The sequence below is a fragment of the Camelus dromedarius genome, chromosome 16 (assembly GCF_036321535.1).
Source record: "Camelus dromedarius isolate mCamDro1 chromosome 16, mCamDro1.pat, whole genome shotgun sequence".
Classification (NCBI taxonomy): domain Eukaryota; kingdom Metazoa; phylum Chordata; class Mammalia; order Artiodactyla; family Camelidae; genus Camelus; species Camelus dromedarius.
This window is the reverse complement of record NC_087451.1, coordinates 10,042,843-10,061,734: the sequence shown is the minus strand read 5'-3', so window position 1 is coordinate 10,061,734 and position 18,892 is coordinate 10,042,843. Positions and strand designations below refer to the sequence as shown.

Below are 18,892 nucleotides of genomic sequence, written 5' to 3'. Positions count from 1 at the left end.
GCATCCTGCCACTCTCGCACTCCAGGCAGATCACCACATCTCTCTCCAGAGTTTAATTTCACACTGAAGCTGGCCCCTGGTTGGCCCCCAAGTAATTCAAAGATCATGTCAAGAATGTCCTCGCCCAGAGGGCCACAGTCTGGCACAGCAGAGCAAGGAACTCCATAAACTCGTAAATCCACTCCTCCGTAAAAGCACCAAGATTACCAGCAAAATGGTCAAAAATCAACTTTTTCAGAATTCTGGAAATTAGTCCAAGGTCCACAGCAATCTGTTTATTCAGAGTACACGTCCCCCACCACTTCCAACTCACTTTCCTTCCAACATCCCAAACCCTGGAGGCCTAAGACCTGACACAAAGGGCAGCGCGTATACTCATCCCCATGGCCTCCCCTCCCCCAATCCTGGGGGCTTTATCCAAGGATTCTGACCCCATCACTTATCACCCCAAGAGCCCAGAGGAAGCCTTTCTAGGCTGGACCACCCTGGCTTTGGCCTCTGCTTGTGCACCCCACCCCCGACCTTCCTCCCTGCCCCAGAATTATGTGGTTCCATCAAAACCCCTCCCCGGTTCCTAAAGACAGAGGCCAAACCTGTACACCAGGCTTTGTGGGCTCTCCCCAAACTAGCATGAGGGCTCCCACGCATCCTTTCCTGTTCCAGTGATGAAAGCTGTACGGAAAAAAGTTTTGGCCCTGAGTATATCTCTACTTGGCCAAAGTCACACCTAATTACGGCTGGGACTCAGGGCTGTTGGCAGCTAAGACTGCATGAGAGACAGCTGTGGTCCAGGCTCTGTACCAGCAGGGGACTTTCCCCTTCCACTTCATTACCACCAGTATCTGATCCTACAGGTGGGGGGAACCAAGGCTTTTATTTTAACCACTTGGTACCCACAGCCAGGGAGCGTGGCTGCGGGTCTGTAGGAGGATGCCTTCGGTGTGGAGGACCCTCGGGCTCCCTCAGCTCTCTAGAGACCCCCCAGGGGTAAGTAAGCCAAGGGGCACCGAGGCCCGAGCCTACCTTTAAGAGGGGCCATCAAATCAAGACAGCTCTGCTCTCACGTGTAAATGTAATTTTTATATCATTCTTAGCACTATGGTACAGTAAATAACTCCGCAGATTTATGATGAATGCACATGGAGTTTGGGGAACCAGTGCTTTAAACTCAGGCCTGGCTACTGGGGACACTCACTGGAGGAAGCCAGAGGTTTGGCTGCCGCCTTGTGGGGCATTAAGAGGGAAAAGCCAGGAGGAAATTTCCGGCTACACGGTCTTCAGAGCCCCGGGTCTCCTAATGCAGGTGGGACCCAACAGCCCATCGTACTGACAACCCCCCTTCCTCGCACCCCAACCTTTTGACCATGGAAAAAATGGACTCCAAACTATGGTGTATACAATTCGAGATTTATGTAAGTTTATGAGTTTAAGTTACTTAAATTGCACAATGCTGAATGAACTCAGTCTAAAAAATAATCAAACACACACCACTGCAAGGTAATTCAATGAGCTGCTTTTTTTTTTTTAAACAAATTTGTACAGAAAAAAAAAATCCCCGGATCATAAACTATACTGTCCAGTCACCCTGTCCGTCCGCAGGAGGCCGCGGGAGCCCGCAGCCCAGGAGCTGGGCCAGGCAGCGGTCCCCTGCAGGAGTAACTTCGGCTCAAGGTGACATGGGATATGGAAAATTCATGAGTTCCCTTTGTTCTCCAGTGTATCTTGTACAAAATATTACATTCTTTAAACATATTTACAGAGTTTGCACAAATAGAAAATGGTTACAAATTACAACCAGGCTTGGCAAGATGACAGTTCCCCTCCCCCACTGCCCGAGGCCAGAGGTATGATTGCTTTGTATTTACATCTGCATTAAAAAGTCTGCCTTCAGGAGACCTAGATGGAGTTTACAAAAAAAGGTTAAACGTCATAAATTCATTCTTAAGCTGTACAAGGGATCGATACCAATTAAGTCAGTTCATGTCTTGCTCCCTGAAGAAAGATTCTGAAAGTAAAAGAAATACTCTCCAAAGCAAAAGACACACACATCCCTTGGCCCATCTGCTCCGGTGGTTTGGGTTTGGGTTTGGGTTTGGGTTTGGGTTTGGGTGAAGTAGGAAGGAAGCAGGAAGAAGGGTGGGGTGGGATGGGGTGGGGAACAGGACACCTTAATGTTGACATTTTTCTTCTATTTTTTTTTTTTTTTTCCTTCTAAACAGCCTGGAACCAGGTTAAGCAACTGGCTTGTTTCACGCCATCCTATAGCTTTGAAAAGAACCCACGGTTCCTTCCTTGTCTCGGAGATGAAACATCCTGACATGACTACAGTATGGAAAAGAAAGGACTTTCTGGGGGAGGACAATGTTTGTAATTCTGATGTAAAGCCTGCCTTGAGTGCCAAGCCCAACTTCAACAGTGCAAAAAAGACTTCAGAAGTGACGTGGGGACGGTCAGAGGCTCGAGTAGTAGCTGTCCACCCACTGAGCGAGTCCTCGCTCCACCAGCGACCTGTTTATCAACACCACCTAGGAGAGAAAGTTCCCTTGAGAGCTTGGCACCAGGGGCCGCGTCCCAGGCCGGTGCAGGCTCCCCCTCTTGCAGCCCCAGGCCACCACTGCGGGCGAGGGTGCCACGAGTAATGGGGTGTGGGCATGGCTCGCTTTCTGGGCCAACAGGGGATTTACTTACAGGATCTGTTGGCATGCAGATAGGCTTTTCAATATGCTGCAGAATATAAGCTTTAGTGCCACGAGATGAAAGAGAAAACCCACATGGATAAGGTCCAGGACAGCCTGTGCTGGGGACTGTCATGTGCACAGTACGCTGTTTAGCAGCATCTCTGGCCTCTACCCACCGGATGACACTTGCATCACCGCCCCCAACTGTGGCCACCAAAAGCCTCTCCGGACATTGGAAGGAAAAAAACGGAACTTACCTCATCTCCAATCACACTCCATAGCTGAATCAGAGGAAGGCCAGTTGGACTGTAACTCGTCACCTGAGAAAAAACAAAACAGCCCACCATGTTTACAAACTACCCCACGCATCTCTCCTTAAAGACCGCTGGCCAACCCAGATGTGAGCCACAGGGAAGCAGGCGCTAAAGGTCGGTTGCTGAGAAGCCCAGATAGTTAAGCGAGGCCGGGGGGCACTGCGGGTGGGGGGAGGCTCATCGGCCCGCCCCGCCTGCCACCCTCCCTGCCGCCGCACACCTGGGCCAGCAGCGCGGTGTTTCCTGTCATCTCGCTCATCGCCGCGTCCGCTTCAGGTGAGAAGTGGTCATCATCTTTAGAAGGAAAAGCAGCACTTAGACTCTCACTGAGGCAAGACACTCTCATCAATCCCATAACTTGCAGGTGTTTTCCAAGTGGAACACTTCACTCGCTGCCATGGACTAAAGAGCTCTATGTGGGGAGGCCTCCCTGTGACTCCAAGTGGATACACTCGGGTGCCTGCTGCACGCCAGCCACTGGAACTCTGCCTTCAATGGAAATACCACCACCACCACCACCAATCTGGGGGCCAACTGGGCTGAGCATGTTGTGTGGGGTCTCACACTGGGTCAGTAACACCATGAGATGGCAGGTGTTGTCCTCACTTTACAGGTGAGGACACGGGGACACAGGTGGATGGCCAAACGTCAACCAGCCCCCCGAGTGGTGAAGGTGGAATTCAGATCCAAGCAGGAGGCCATGCAGCCCAACTCGGGCAGTGACCAAGCGGGCGGCACTCCTCGTCAGACTACATAAGTCGTGTGCAAAGACACATCTAAGGCAAGAGGTGGCAAGGATGGGAGAGGCAGAATTAAGGTCCGGGAGCGTCTTACAAAGGAGGGCCTTCAAAAGACACTTTAGCCGGGCCTGGACAGGCTGCGGAGGGAGGCCGGGCCAGGGCAGTGAAGGAAAACAGAACGAAGCCCGTGTCCAGGTTCTGGCCAGTGTGACTCCGGCTGGACTAACGCGCTTCTGAAGCATCCCTGGGCTTCAGTCGAACAAGAACAAGGTCAGAGAGCGAACCTGGGGCGGGAGGAGCATGGACTGAAGGACTGCAACCTCCAACCACTCCTGAGTACTGGCCATAAACAGCCGCTGGCTGACCGCCATCCTCAGCCCGTTCCTGGGCCACTGTGACTGCCTCGGCCGCCCTGAAGGACAGGTGCTGGCTCATTTTCCAGATGGGAACAGGGAGGCTGGGGCTAAGCAACTTGCTCAGGGTCACACGCCAGTCCCCTCCCCGCCCCCCCCCCCCCCCAGCGATGGGATCACAGTCTGAGACGCCACCCAGGTGAGTGTCGGTGTGGTCCCCACAGAGCCCCAGGGGCCCAAGCACAGCTGAGCAGAGCCAGGGGCCGCAAGGCCCGCCCTCAGCCCGCGAGCGAGGACTCTGGGCCTCGACTGCGTTCTGGGAGGTGCTGTGTAGGAGGCCTCTCCAAGCCGGAGGCTGGGTAAAGTCTGGAGCAGCGGACCTGACAGGGTGGTCCACAGACCAGCGGCACTGGCGTCACCAGAGAACTTATTACAAATGCAAGTCCTCAGGCCTCAGCCCAGACCTATTCAATCAGAAACAGAGTGGCAGCAACCCGGGTTTGCTTACGTCCTGCAGGTGAGAGCCAGGGTCTCAGAAAGACCTACTTTCCGCCACGGCCTGCACCCCCCAAGCCAGAGGCCCCTCCTGTTACCTGACAGGGGCGTCACACCGTCAAGAAGGACCTCTGCTCCCTGGAACGGCAGGGTCACGAAGTCAGACCTGGAGGGCGAGACAGGCACACGCTGAACATGGACTGCAAGGCTGGCTTGCTCTGGGCTGGCGCTCACCTTCTGGCACCCAGGAGGAAGCCCCGCCGCCGAGGGCCACAGCTCCCGGTGCGCCCGGACGCAGGCCCGGCCCTGCACCAGCCCGGCCTCAGGGGTGCTTCTCCCACCCAGCTCCCAAAGAGAAGCCTGCCTCCCTTTTGCCAAAGGACACCAGTGGGAATGCTCCCCCCAGACAGGCCTTTCTGGCTCCGTCTGGCTGAGACAAGCGTGGAGTCTGTCTACATCATACTCTGCTAAAACAGAGTAGGCAGCAGCAGGGAAGAAGTAACCCACGTCCCAGGCCGTGCAGAACCGAGCCGGCTCTGCAGAAATCACAGCCCCTGCCTCCACGCACCGGATCTGCCGGAGCACGTCGACCTTCACTCTCTTGTATCCCCCGTAGTCAACGTAGCGAATCTCGACTTCATTGGTCTCCTCGTAGGAGGCCACCACTTGGGCTCGCCACCAGGCACCGTCCACGCCAGGGGCAGCGCAGATGACTGTTACTGCAGGGCGGGAAGACAGCATGTGCAAACACCTGGCCTGGGCAGGGGACCAGAAAGCGCTCCCCAGAGCCCAAGACTGACCCCGGGAAGGCCCTGGACAGCCTCGCGTGTGCGCTGCCCAGACCAAAAAGGATTCATCTAGACCTGTTTCCAGCAGAGGTGGATACAGGTGAATTGGAATAAACCAAGTAAACTCCAAAATTCAGGGACTGGACCAGCACTTGCCTTACATTCTTAACCGAAAGTCCCAGAAAGCATTAAGAACCTCCCAGTGCAGCAGCTCTCAGCGGCTGGTTGCTAGGACCTGCTCTGGCCCATGACAGCGCAGATTGAGGGCAGATCAGAAGGGCCGCCCAGGCCTAAACCCCACTTCTTCTGGCCTTTGCTTCAGGAAGGCACAGAGAGCACTAATGCCCGGGGAAGCCAGCCAGGCCAGAAAGCAAGTGCCCCAAGTGTCACCAACCCCACCTGGGGGCAGCAGGGGTGGGGGCCTGTGACACAGCTGGCCACACTGTGTCCTGACCCTTAAAGGCAGCCCCTGGTGCAGTCACCTCCTGGCCTCCAGTAACATCAAAGAATGTGACAAAATCCTTTTTCCTCCAAAACAAAAACCATACAAAAATGCAACAGAAATTTCAAGGGTTTTCCTAATGACTTGAAGCCCACTGGGGGCTCCAGATTAGAAGTCCCTGGCAGGGCAGGTAAGAGAGATCTTCCAACATTCAATTCCTACTAACCGGGGCAACAAATAAACAGCGACATAGGGCAGGCTCGGAGTGCAGCTGGGTTCTAGGCTCGGAGCGCAGCTGGGTTCCCAATCCAGGTCCCGTGCAGGGTCCACCTGGGCAAGTCACTGACTTCAGAGTCTTAGTTTTCTCATCTGTCGACTAGAGATGACCCAACCCAGCAGCAGGCCTGGCCAGAAGACTCAGCCCAGCACACTCCATGCCAACAGCAAGAACTCAGGGATGCCGCTCCTGTGAAGGGCCCCAGAACAGCCTCCTCCTGGTCAAGACCAAGGGCAGAATAGCAGGGAAGCCCCAAAACTTCTCCCCCGGGCCTGGCCAGAGTCCAGGCCCCCCGACCCCCCAAGCAGCACTTACTTTCCACTGGGGTGGGCAGGGTGGGGATTCCTGGCTGAGAATAGCAGAGGTACATCTGCTGGTCCAGGCTGCGCAGCGCATGGAAGGTCGGGTGCGTGTGCTGCTGCACGAACAGGTGCCCGGCGTTGACCTGGTTGACCACGATCACCTCCACAGTGATGCCATCCGGGAGCATGAGCTGCAGGAAGGGGAGGGGCAGCAGCCATTGCAGCAACCCTTCTGGGATGAGTCTAGGATAAGTCCAGAGGCCCCAGGGCAAGTCTCTGAACTGGCACATCTTTGAAAAAGGCACGACAACCCAAAGCGACATGGCACCCAGATGGCAGAGGTTCAAGGAGACCTATTTTAGCCGTGGAAAGTGCTTGGCACCAGCATGGCCCTTGCCCTGTAATACCACAAGTAACCGCTAGAGGCAGCCTCAACTCAGGGCTGGGCAGGGAGGCTCCCAGGAATGGCTCTGGATGTAGGTCCCGCCTCCCACTGGCCTGGGCAGAGCTTCCTTCCCCAACCTCTTGTGGAGAATCTGTTAAGAACCAGCAAAGGCAAAGAGGAATGAGGTGGCCACTGAGAACAAGAATAAGAAGTAGATAGCTCCTTCGGACCTGCAGCTGACCCCAGGAGCTAAGGTTTGACGGCGTCTCTCTCCCCTGCCTTCCTACCAGCCAGCAGCGGCCTCAGGTCAGGTCCACTGTCAGTCAGCCCAGTCTGAGTCATTTGCTCTTCTCTACGCTCCACAGACATCCTCCCAACTCATTCCCACTCTGGGATTTGGAACGCAGGTTTGCTCAGTGCCAGGCCCCACATTAAAGGCCCTAGAAGATGCCAAGATTGGTCTCTAAAGAACTGTTCTGAAGACACTAGTTTCTCTGGGACTAAGGCAACATCTAGACGCTCTGGACACAGTAGCATATTGACTCCAACTCCAGGCCAGGTGGCCACAAAAAGAGCCTCTGGCTGAGAGTCCTGGCCCACCCCCTCCAGGCCCCCTAGTGCTGCAGGCCGAGTGGTGCCTCCAGTCCCAGCCAGCCGCCCGGCACAGAGCACACGGGAAGGGAGGAAGCCACATCAATCACCCAATTATCTACACATAAAGAGTGGGTCTGGGGCCCAGCCTCGTGGGGGAAACTGTGTAATTCAGAAGTGGAGCACTGACTGGGGTTCAGGCCACTCCCAAAGACCCACAGGAAAGGGAGGGGACATGCACCACTTCCCCCAAAGCACAGGGTCTCTGGAGGAAGGAAGATGCAGAACCAAAGGGCCAACCATCATAACAAAACAAGGCCACCTCCTTGGAGCAGCACATGCACCTGACGTGTGAAATGCCTTCAGTACCGCACACATAATTCCACTCCCAGTGAGACGAGGCTCAAACTGGGCTGGAGGCACACAACACAGCAGGATGTGGGCAAGAGACCCCGCAGCCCCAGCACACACAGGCCCGAGATGTCAGCTCCACCTCCTGCCAAGCACCCAGCGGGCAGGTGGGGGGATTTCGTCTCCTTTGTGATCTGGGCACCTCCAGTGAAGAGGGAAGGGGAAGGGGATCCCTCACCAGGGCCACCACGAGACCTGGCTCAACTAGAGGGAAGGAACGACGGCACAGCACAGCCCATCCAAGCCCACAACGGAGGGCCCACGCAGGCCTCAGAGGTGCTGGGCTGTGACCCTGGACACAGCACCAGCTTTAAGGGGTCCCTAGCCAGTCTGCGCACACCCAGCGGGGATGGACTATAACCCTTTCTAGGTAAATGCCTTGGAAACACAAAGGCTGCCCAGGCAGCAGAGCCATGGGAGTGTGGTCCTTCCAAGAAAGCCCAAAGGCTTCCTTCCAGCACCCCGGCTCCAAGGACACAAGCCAGCAGCAGAACTGACCAGCAGAGGCTAAAGGTGAGGGCACAGGCACCTGTGTGCTTGGCCTTCCTGGCCCACAGTCTTGGGAGTTCCTGTCTGGGGCAGGCTGGGGGAAAGGCGCACAAGCAGCCCTGGCCCCCAGGAGCATGCTCACCCAGGAAGTCATTGGAAGAGAAGGCAGTGCCAGCGAAGGCAGTGGGGGAGCGTAGATGTTGGTGAGGTTCAGTTCCTTGAACTTCTTCCCGATCAAGTTCAGCGCCTTGTCTACATGATGCTGAGAGCCTAAATGGGGGGTGTGGGGTAAAAGCAGGGCACAGTCACAGGGGGCAGGACAAACAGCAAAACCAAACTCATGCACACATCACACTACCTGGGACTCTTCCCCGAGTACAGGTGCATCTTTAAGGTAACAAAACGCCAAGCTCGGCCTTAGGATGAAAGGCACCTGAAGAAGCCTGAAGTCCGGGGCCTTTCAAACGAGACCTGTTGACGTGACTATACTTTGAAAGCTACAGGAGCCCAGCAGATGGGGAGGCCCGGCCCTCGCACACCATCAACCCAGGACCCCTGGCCCACCACCGAGTGCCCACACCTTTCCTGGCCACAAGGTCTGGGGGGACCCGAGTCTCCTTCAAGCACCAGAAGGGGAGATGAGGGGAAAGGGAAGACTCACCCACTCTCTCCACCTGGGGTGGGAAGCTTCAGAGACTTAAGTCCCAAAAGGGGAGCAACTGAGACTCAAATGCTTCAAGTCACTTACATCGCAGGTACGAAAACTAAACCCAGGGCAGCAGCTGCCACTGACCTTCTATGTGGCAGATCTGGACGTTCTGGGTGTAAGGCAGGGTGGAGATGTAGATCTTGGCACCAGATGTCTGCTTCAGAAAACTCACGTACCGTCCCTGCTTGCCAATCAGCCGACCAACTAGGTGCTTCCAGAGAGAAAGGAAGGTGAGAGGGTTAACAGGAAACCGATTCCCTGCCTCCCTGAGACCTGCCTTTGTTTTACACCAGGTCAGACTCAAACAGATTAACTGTTAACAGATCAACACTCACTCACCAGGCACTGTTCTAAGCGCTTACACTTACTCAGAGTGTGAAACAAATACCATCTGTTTATCACCATTTTACAGTTGAGGAAACAAGCCCAGAGAGGCTAAGTAATTTGCCCAAGCTCACACAGCTGCTGAGTGGCTGAACTAAGCAGTCTGGCTCCAGTTTCCACTTCATTCCCAACAGTAGGACCCAAATTCAGACACTGTAAAGGCAGTGTCTTCTCCTCCCAGATCCATACTATGAGATGTTTCACTAGCACAAGTTTCAATTTACAAGTCCTCCACCTCTCCCAGTGTGCCAAGGTCCAAAGATGAATGGGCTGAATTTGAAAATAAAGGTCTAAGAAAGAACCCTTGGGCTCCTGCTGCGAACTGACAGCAGGCTGGAGCCTCCAGAACACAGGTGCCCAGCAGGGCCAAAGCTCAAGGCGAACAGAAGGAGCCAAACTTAGCCACAACCCAAGACCAGATTTGAAACAGTCCCCAGTGACCCCGCCCAGCAGAGCTACTAGGGACAGGGTCCCTCTGTACCCAGAGCCTCCTGCATTTGCCCTTTGCAACTTCTGAAGGAGAAGGCAGGACTGCCGTCAGGGTCACCGGGGGAAGAGACAACTGGGGGTGCCAGCGCCCCAGGTCAGAGCAGCCGGCCTGACCCAGAGTTCACACCAAGCCAAGCCTCCACCTCGGCAGGGAGCTAACAGCCCTGGGGGCATGCAGTTGGCCAATTATTTCTGAGCCCCAGAGATAAACATCAAGATCAAGCTAATAGGATGTAAGTTAGAAAAGCAAGAAGCTAGACACTTAATACACCCTGGAACGGGGGACGAGTGAACTGACATTCACACAATGAATAAAGCAGTTAAAATTACATTTTCAAAGAACACAGGAAAATTAAATTGTTAAATATTTAAAAGCATTAATTAGAGGAACATAATCTCAATTTTGTTTAAAAACCACAGGGTGCAGGATGAGAAGGAAATAAAAGTCTTCCCAGTCACTCCCAGGGGTAGGATTAGAGCTGATTTTATTTTCTTCATACATTGCTATGTCTCACGCCCTCCAAAACACGGATTTATACTGTGCTCAATTATAAAACACACTTGGTGCTGAAGAGCTTGAGCGGAGCACAGTGAGGGGACTCCTAGCCAGCCCCTGCCCTCAGCCTGGTTTTGCTGGCATCTCCAGACAGATCTGAGCCCCAGCACCACAGGAAAGGCTCCTGAAGAGGAAGCAGGCCTGGGAGTTTGAGGAGGATGCTCCTGAAGGCAGGTGCAGGGACTCCATTCTGCAGGAAGCTCTCTGGACCTTAGCAAAGTAGGACGCTCCCTTCCCTTCAGCCTCTGGCTCACAGCGGGGGGTTCTCCTGGTTCACGGCCCCTCCCTTGGACCCCTTCCTCCAAGGCCGATGACCCTGGGCAGGGGGCACTTAGAGCCTGCAGCCCTTACCTTTGGCACTTCAATCTCCCAGATGATGAGGTCGACCTTCTTGGGGTTGGAGCCTGCCTGGGCATTCTGGAAACCGTCGGGCTTCCGGAGGCCACAGCAGCCATCCACCGAATCCATGCTGTTCCCGTCTGAACCTGCAGGGGAGGAAGCAGCACGCACAGACACCGGCCCAGAGCAGTTAATAACACTCAACTTCCAGACTCACATTCCCGGGAGGCCCCCGCCCCAGCCCCCTCCTCAAGCTTGGCAGGTGACTGTCAACTTGCAGTCTAGAAGGCTCAGAACAGCCCCAATGAAAGGAGGACTGGGGGTGTAGATACACCTAATTTTAGCCTGTCACTTACAGTCCCACTTGCTTAACTGGCAGCTGCGCCCAGCACAGCTGCTGGAGCAGAGACAAGTGGTGACCTGGGAAGAAACGGGCGCCGGCCCAGGAAGGGGAGTCCACGGGGCGGGGGAGGGGCGGGCCAGCAGGTCCCCACCGTCTCAGCAGCCGGCATCAGGTGCAGGCCTCCAGGGAGACTAACCGGCCATAGCTGGTCCACACACTCCCAGCTCTGCAGCCCCTCAGATCAAGGGCCCCTGGCCCCCAAGGCCCCAGGCCTGGGCTCACAGTCAGTGGCCTTCAGCCAAGCAGAGCCAGTCCTCCCTCGCCCCTGTCCCCGACAGGGCCCTCCCTTCCCTCTGCTCAGGCCCGACTTGTGAACTCTGAACACTCTTCTGGGCTCATGGTGGGTCTTCAACCTCTGCTCAAAGATCGAGTGGAAGCTCCACCCCAAGAGGAGAGGCTGGGACAAAGGACCCTGGCCCCAGTGGGGGCCATTCCACTCCCACCCGGGGGTGTGCCAAGGGGACCATCACAGAAAACGGGGCCCAGACCAGCTTAAGAGAAGTGGCTCTGGCTTAAATATGGACGACTCAGTTGCCAGAAATAGAGCACTCCTGAGAGTCTACTAATTAGGTTATTTTCCACATGGTTTCTCCAAACCCTGGACATAGTCCTCTGCCAAGCGGCCCACGTTCTGCCTGGATGCGGGAGTCAGGTATTACTTCCAGCTGAGAAAGAGTGACCTCAAAGTGACCTCCCACCAGTACCAGGGGCCCAGGGGAAACCACTCCTTCTGAGAGAAGCCTGCTTAGCCGGCTGGCTAGAACCAGAGGCAGGCTGGTGGGGCTTGGCTCATCCACAGCCCCCGGCCTCAGCCCGACAGGACAGGACTGGCCTGCCACCCTGGTGACCCCTAAAGGTTGCTCAGCCCGCACCAGGACTCCAGCAGGCTGCACTCCAAGGCCAGCTTCACTCCACAGGGTGGTCCCCGGGCCACTCTAAGCTCTGACTTCCTCACTTACAAGGCAGGGCTACCGTGAGAATGCGTGGAGGACTCAAGCCTGCCGCCTGGTGCAGCTGAGTGCTCGGTGGCCAGCTCCACCAGGCCCCCACCTGCCGTCCCCCCCACGCCGCCCACCACTGCGGCTGGTCCCAGCCTTCTCCTCTGCAGCCTGAAAAAGCACAGCTTTGTAGCTACTACCATCAAACTGGAGTTGGCAGGACAAAGCTGAGGGGCAAGAGGCAGAGGGAAACTCCTTTTACTGGATTTTTAACCCATTTTGAGATGTTTAAACAAAAATTTTTTAAAACATTTTAACATCCCTGAAGTTGGGTGCCTCCTCTGGTCTCTGGCCGCCTACACTCATGATTGGCAGCATCTTTTTTTTTTTTCTTTTTGAGGTACATACAAAACAGTGGTGTCACAATCCACAAACATCTTACAGGTGACAAAAAGCAGCGCGTGGTACACACCACATGCTGCTGACAGAAGTAAAACTCCCAAGAAAGAGTCCCAACTTTCCCAGAGCTGAGGCTCCAGGACAAGCGAGCCGGAGACCCACGGAGGGGATCGGTGGCCTCCTGCCGTGAGATAGATGAATATACCCCAGGGAGGCTGCAAAACCAGGGTCAGGAGCTGCTGACCTGTCAGTTAGTGCTCTGAACTGTATACGCTGGGGTCAGTGCTCGGAAAAACCCAGCGGACACTTCGTTACCAAAGTGCCCCTCTTTCCCGGGGGTGGAACTGCAGCTGCACAGAAAGGAAATGGCTGAGGCTCTCTGCGAAGGACTAGGTGCCGGCAGCACGCCCCAGGGTGCGCGCCTCCCGCAGGGGCTCAAAGCTGCGGCCAGTCTCTGGGCACTTACCCCGAAAGAGCTTCTGGAGAAGGAAAGCAGGTGAAGACATGGGAACAAGCACATGATTAAAAGGAAAAAAACCATTAAAAAAAAGCTCACCCACTCCTGGTACTCAAAGGAATTAAGGCTAAGGAGGCTTCTCCCTTTTGAAAAAACTTAAAAAGACCTATCACAAAGTTAGCGTTTAAAAGAGGGAGGGCACACTTAGGTTAACCAATGAACCCAACTTTGAGCTGGTTCACCCGTAAGGGCTGGGGTGGGTCCCTGGATGCTGAACCAAGTTACAGCTCCCGAGGCTTTGAGGTTCAAGGCACCTTAACTTCTCAGTTACCCACCATTCTACGCTGTACCCCAACTTTCCGTAGGCCGGCTGGGACACAGCATTGAGGAGCACCATCACTGCAGCCTCTCCCAACCGAAAAAAGGGAGAACCCCTTGTCCTCTGAAGGACACCCCAGGCCCTCCTACCTCCCGAATGATCTGCTTCCGTGTCCATGGTCCATCTGTCCTCAGTCCCCAAGTCCGACAGCTCCCCCTTCAGTACCCCGTTGCTGAAGGGCACAGTACTTTCTGGCAGCGGCGGGGTGGTGGCCTTGTCCCTGGGGCTGGAGGTGGCCTCTGTACAAGAGTCTTCGAGCCCTGATGTGCTGACGGAATCTGAGCACTGCCCAGAGGAGGCTACTGAGGGGACACCCTGGCTGTTGTTGGACACGCAGGTGACACAGGCAGCATCTCCTGCCAGGTCGCCTGCCTCGCCCAATGACTCCCCGAGGGGGGCGGCTGGTGGAGGGCAGGGTGTCAGGGAGATGGGGTGTGCGGAGTTCTTTGGCTTCCTGTCCTTGGTGGGGCTGGACAGAGGGCTGGTCAGGCAGCTCACGTAGGTCTTTGGTGGTGGCAGATCCTCTGCTGGTGGGTCTGTAGAGGGAAGGGCAGCCTCCACGGGGGCCCTGACTGCCTCTGACGTGGCTGCAGCTGACTCCGTGGCCGCAGCGGACTCTGCGGGCTCAGTGGACTCCGCGGCCTCAGCGGCACCGTGGCCCGGGGCAGTTTCCTGGCTGGCTGGGGAACAGCCCTCCTCCTTCTGCCCTTGGAGCTGACCAGCCGAGGCCTGATACATCCGACCTGCAATCCTGCCCATCGTGGTGGCCAGCACCTCTTCGGTGGCCTCCAAGATCACTTTGGAGATGATCTGGAAGGCAGCCTGCTCGATCTTCTCATTTCTGTCCAAGGTCTCCTCTTTGCCCAGTTCCCGGGTGAAGTCTCCATCCCAGGCTCTGCCCCCTCTGACCCGGGGTGTCGGCGTCTCCAGCTCCGTGTGGGCCGACTCCACGAAGCTACTCCACAACTTCCCTACCGCGTCCTCGTCCACCGCAGGCGGGCTGCTCCTCTCCTTCTCGCCCCCTCCTCCCGAGGGAGCCAGGCTGGGTGCCCTGCTGCTCTGCAGCTCAGAGCCCTGCTCTTGGGACAACATTCCTTCTTCCAGCACATTCTCTCCCAGAACTGCATCTCCGGTGCCTTCGGGCCCACCCGTCTCCCTGGCCTTCTCCCCAGGGCTCTGCTTCTCCACAGGGGCTGCAGACTGGCCCTGCCGCCCCCAGCCCGCTGTCCTGCCCAGCCCTGCCTCTTGCTTACACACTGCAACTGCTTCGTGGGGGAACGGAACGCCCTTCGGGGATGGCAGGGGACACTCGAGAGGAAGAGATGTGGGTTCGTCGCCTGTCAGGGCTAGTTCCACCCTTGCACTGTCCTCTTTGCGTGTTCCTGGTCGAAATCGCGTGTCCATGGTGTTCGGAAGGCTGCCCGAGGACTCTGACCTCCGACGGGCCGGATGCACCCGCTTGCTCACGGTGGACTCCTTTTCTGGAGGCTGCGTGATGCCGGGGGGCGTGGATGCTACTTCAGGACAGGCGTCCTCCACGGGGGGTGGTTCCTCGGGGGCAGAGTCAGCCCTCAGCTCCACCCTGCTGGCCTCCACCTGTTTGTTGTGGCTGCTGACGGGCTCTTTTTTACGAGAGAAAAACCACCACCAGCCGAGGAGTGCCAGCATTCCAGGCAATGCCAAGGGGAAAAGTGAACGGAACTGGAAAGCCATCCTGGAGGCTGGAAGGAATTCTACCTGCGAGAACAGGAAGAGAGAGAGAGGGATGCTGAGAGCCAGGTAAGAGGATCCTGTACAGGAAGGACGACCACCATCAGGTTACAGCAGAGCCTCTGCTCCCCTTCCTGCCTCTGGAAGGAGCGTCTCTCTCTGTGCTCACACCCACGACTCCAGGTGATCCAGGGAGAGGGGAGGGCAGGAAGACACCGCCCGTCTACTCCTCACCCACGCACCCTCCCTAGAAACATGCTGAGCTTTCTCTTGAGCCCAAAGCCCTTCCTGCATCACTTCTTGATGCCAGATTCTCCCTATGTTCTCCCAAGGGACTAGTTATGTTTAGTGTTTTAGTTCTCTAAACTCCCAGAACACTTATCTATTCAGGCAGCATTGGAGCATTTTTAAATACCCTCGGAATCCATGTGTACGTGTCCCTCGCATACAGCCCCCTAAATCAGGAGTCTATCAAAAGCAGTTACATAGCAAGAGAGTCAGAACAAAGGGTGAATAAGATATTTAAAAGGATGGGGATGCTGCAAGGCGAGGGACCACACAGTGGCACGGAGATACGAGTAATGTTTGAGAATCAAGCCACTTAATAGGCTCGATGAGGCTCCTGCACCCCACTGCAGAGTCTGGACTTTATCCTGTAGACAACAGAGAACCAGCTTAGTTCTGCAAGGTGCACACACTCAACTGTGTTTCCAGCTTATTCTGGAAGTGGGACTAACAGTGTCTCAAGAGAAAGGAACCTGGAGACCTAAGTTATGTCCAGGCAAGGAGAAATGAGGGCCTGGAAGAAAGTAGTAGACACATAAAGCGAAGAGGAAATGTAGTTCTCGTCACCATAGAGATGGGGCCACGCCTCATAAAGGATGGCTGGAATAAGATAAGCTGAGATATGTATTAAGTGCTTGCAAAGTTGAGAGATATAGTAAGGCTTAGCTTTCTCAACGGCGGCATGTGACGAACTTATTCTAGAATACACACTTGTATTCAGTGCCTCCCATGGCAGTAAATTTTGTTCTGTCTGCAAAAATTATCAGTCTTCTTAAAACCAAAAATCCTCCCCTGGTATGGTGAATTACTTCTTAATTTGGTCTGCGCTTTGTTACAGAGATAAATGCAAAAGCGTTCACAGCTCTTACTAGTTTAATTTACTTCTATCAGTGTTCTCTGGAAAAACCAGAGCATACAGTTCCTCAGGGGGTTCTAATGTTCAGGTGAGCCTGGAAACCACCGCAAAAAAAAAAGTCCTGGAGAATTTACTTTTCAAAGTGCAGTCTATGGATGAGAAGCACTGAGCACCACCTGAGAACCAGCTAGAAATACTGTATCTCAGCCCCACCCCAGACCTACTGAACCACAAGCTGCCATTTAACAAGACCACCAGAGGTGGGGTCGGGATAGCTCAGTGGTAAAGGGCATGCTTAGCATGCACGAGATCCTGGGTTCAATCCCCAGTACCTTCATTAAAAATTAATTAATTAATTAATAACTTAAAAAAAAAAAAAGACCACCAGAGGATTCACAAGCACAAGGCAGCTTGTGAAAGAGTCTAGGAAAAGTGTTCTGCCCCAAAATAAGGGGGTGGAGGGAGGTGTGGGGAAGGGTCACCCGCAGAAACTCCCCCGCTTTTAAAGGTAAACCAACCTTCTCGCTAATATTGAAGATGAAGCAATGGGATTGGAAAAGACAAAGTAAAGCCAAGCAGCGCTGCCAGGGCTCGGAAGACTCCAGGCAGAAAGCTTCGGTGATGCTACCTTAGAGCTTCTGATTCAAAAGCGGATCTTCCCTAGATGCTTTTCCACGCAGCACACAATCCTCAGCCGCCTGGCTTGGAATATGTGTTACCGTCCTAGGTCGCACAGCCAAGGGGCTGAACCCAGGTTCTACTCCACGTTAAATCTTGAACCCACTTTAACAGGTTCCTGCAGATGAGGCATTGTATAGGCCAAGGAAAGGAGAAGCCTGTACTCCCCTCAAAACTTTGTGACCATACCCCTATGACCCAAAAATCCCACACCTGGATTCTTTTCTGGAAAAAAAACAAAAACAAAAACAAAAACAAAAACAAAAACAAAAACAAAAACAAAAACAAAAACAAAAAACCACAGGCAGAAGTCTACATAAGAATCCTCACTGGGGCATCACTGGAAACAAAATTCAGAAGAATTGCTGTTAAATATATTGTCACCCATGGACATCCCAGTTTGGGAGAAGGAAGCTGACCTCGTGTACTGACATGGAAAAACTGCCGTGACACAGAAAATACTAACTGTAGACCCCCATGGGTGTGTTATGCCCACGATGTCTATGTCCACATAACCCCATGGAAAAACAGGGAAGGATCCACGCCCAGCCTTTCAGCTGTGGGAGAGGGGAAGGTTTCTACATTGACCTTGTAGCCTACAAACCTTCTCAAACTCATTTTTCTCTTTATCTGCAGAGGCTTCCTTCTTTCCTTCAGGAAGAGAGATTTTAAATTTCCTTAACAAAGATTCTCCAACTTGGATGCCTAATAGCATCACTTGGGAAGCTCTTAAAATCCCAGGGTGGCACCCAGATCAATTAAATCAGAATCTGAGGGTGAGACCTGGTGATCCCAATGTGCAGTCATCTTGGAGAATCACTGTTCTGTAACAACACGCACACACCCCAGAAAGTGGTAGATTATGGAGATTTGCTTTGTTTTCATATTAAAAAATTAAAATCCAAGAAGGAAAAGAGGTTATGGGGGAGGGCACACTCAAGACAAGGCAATCTGTGCACAGCCTGTGGTCAGGTTAGATCAAGTCCCACCCCAGAGATCCCACGCAACAGGACGTGGGGTGGTGGGGCTGGGGTCTGAAGGCACATTTTCTTCTTGTCAGCTAATGTATATTCTACTTCCTTATAACCAGGCAGCCCTGTTTCAGCAGGGTTTATGGTGCTGATTCCCATAGTATCCTAGCAATTGTCTGCTCTCCTGAAAAGAATAAGATTCCTATGTCTTAACAACCTATAGGGGGCAGACTCCCCGTTCTACACACCAAGGGCCTAAGGCCACAGACTTAAATTTGTGTGTGTGTGTGTGTGTGTGTGTGTGTGTGTGTTGCTTCCCAAGACACAAAATGCTTCTCAAAACAGCCGGGAGAAGCCACCCCCCACCTTTGGAACTAAAATTTGATTCCCAGGGTCTGCTCTCCAGCAGTTGTCCCCACCCCACCCCCAAGATCTCAGAAGTTGCCTAGACTACAAAAATGCAGAGGCCCAACACAACCAGCTTGGCTCTGGTTCTGCGCCCCGAGAGACCCACACACAACCTGGACCTTCCTGACCGCCTCATCTCTTCAGTTCCCAGTCCCAGCTCAGACTGAAGGCGCAAGTGGAGAGGGTAGAGCTCAGTGGTAGAGTGTGTGTTTAGCATGCATGAGGTCCTGGGTTCAACCCCCAATACTTCCATCAAATGAATAAATAAACCTAATCCCCCCCACACCTAAATTTTTTTTAAAAAATCAAGACAGATTGAAGGTGCAGAACCAGATGCCTGGGGCCAGGACACTCGCTCCCTGCCTGCTGCTCTGAAGCTCAGGGGCACCGCTGCCATTACTCACCTAACCTTCCCAGCCCAGCTCTTTCCCCAAAGACTCTAAGCCCCCAGACCCACTATCTACAGCCACCTGCCCCCCAGAACAGGCTCCCCAGCTAACAACAGCTCAGGGAACACTGTTTCTGCATTTCCAAGCCAGACAAATACCCTCTGATGCTGTGCCAGGAGGGCCTCTTAAAAGGCAGTTCACACTGCTACTGTGAGGCAGTGTCACTCAACCCATGGGATCCTGAATGTCCCATCTGAACTCCAGTGCCCCCCACTCA

At 54.2% G+C, this 18,892-nt stretch overlaps 1 protein-coding gene across 2 annotated transcripts in view; it reads right to left on the bottom strand.

Moving 5' to 3' along the window:
- Positions 1-1,391: 1,391 nt before the first annotated feature.
- Positions 1,392-18,892, bottom strand: part of AKAP1 (A-kinase anchoring protein 1) — a 30,601-nt gene continuing 13,100 nt past the window's right edge. For both annotated transcript variants that reach the window (XM_031468091.2, XM_031468090.2), the window contains exons 2-11: positions 13,408-15,055; positions 10,755-10,888; positions 9,059-9,185; positions 8,408-8,535; positions 6,403-6,580; positions 5,149-5,299; positions 4,679-4,746; positions 3,213-3,286; positions 2,936-2,998; positions 1,392-2,525 (exon numbers count right to left, since the gene is read on the bottom strand). In XM_031468091.2, coding sequence (XP_031323951.1) covers positions 2,451-2,525; positions 2,936-2,998; positions 3,213-3,286; positions 4,679-4,746; positions 5,149-5,299; positions 6,403-6,580; positions 8,408-8,535; positions 9,059-9,185; positions 10,755-10,888; positions 13,408-15,031 — 2,622 coding nt within the window. In that variant the 5' untranslated portion in view covers positions 15,032-15,055 and the 3' untranslated portion in view covers positions 1,392-2,450. The remainder of the gene's footprint in view (positions 2,526-2,935; positions 2,999-3,212; positions 3,287-4,678; positions 4,747-5,148; positions 5,300-6,402; positions 6,581-8,407; positions 8,536-9,058; positions 9,186-10,754; positions 10,889-13,407; positions 15,056-18,892) is intronic.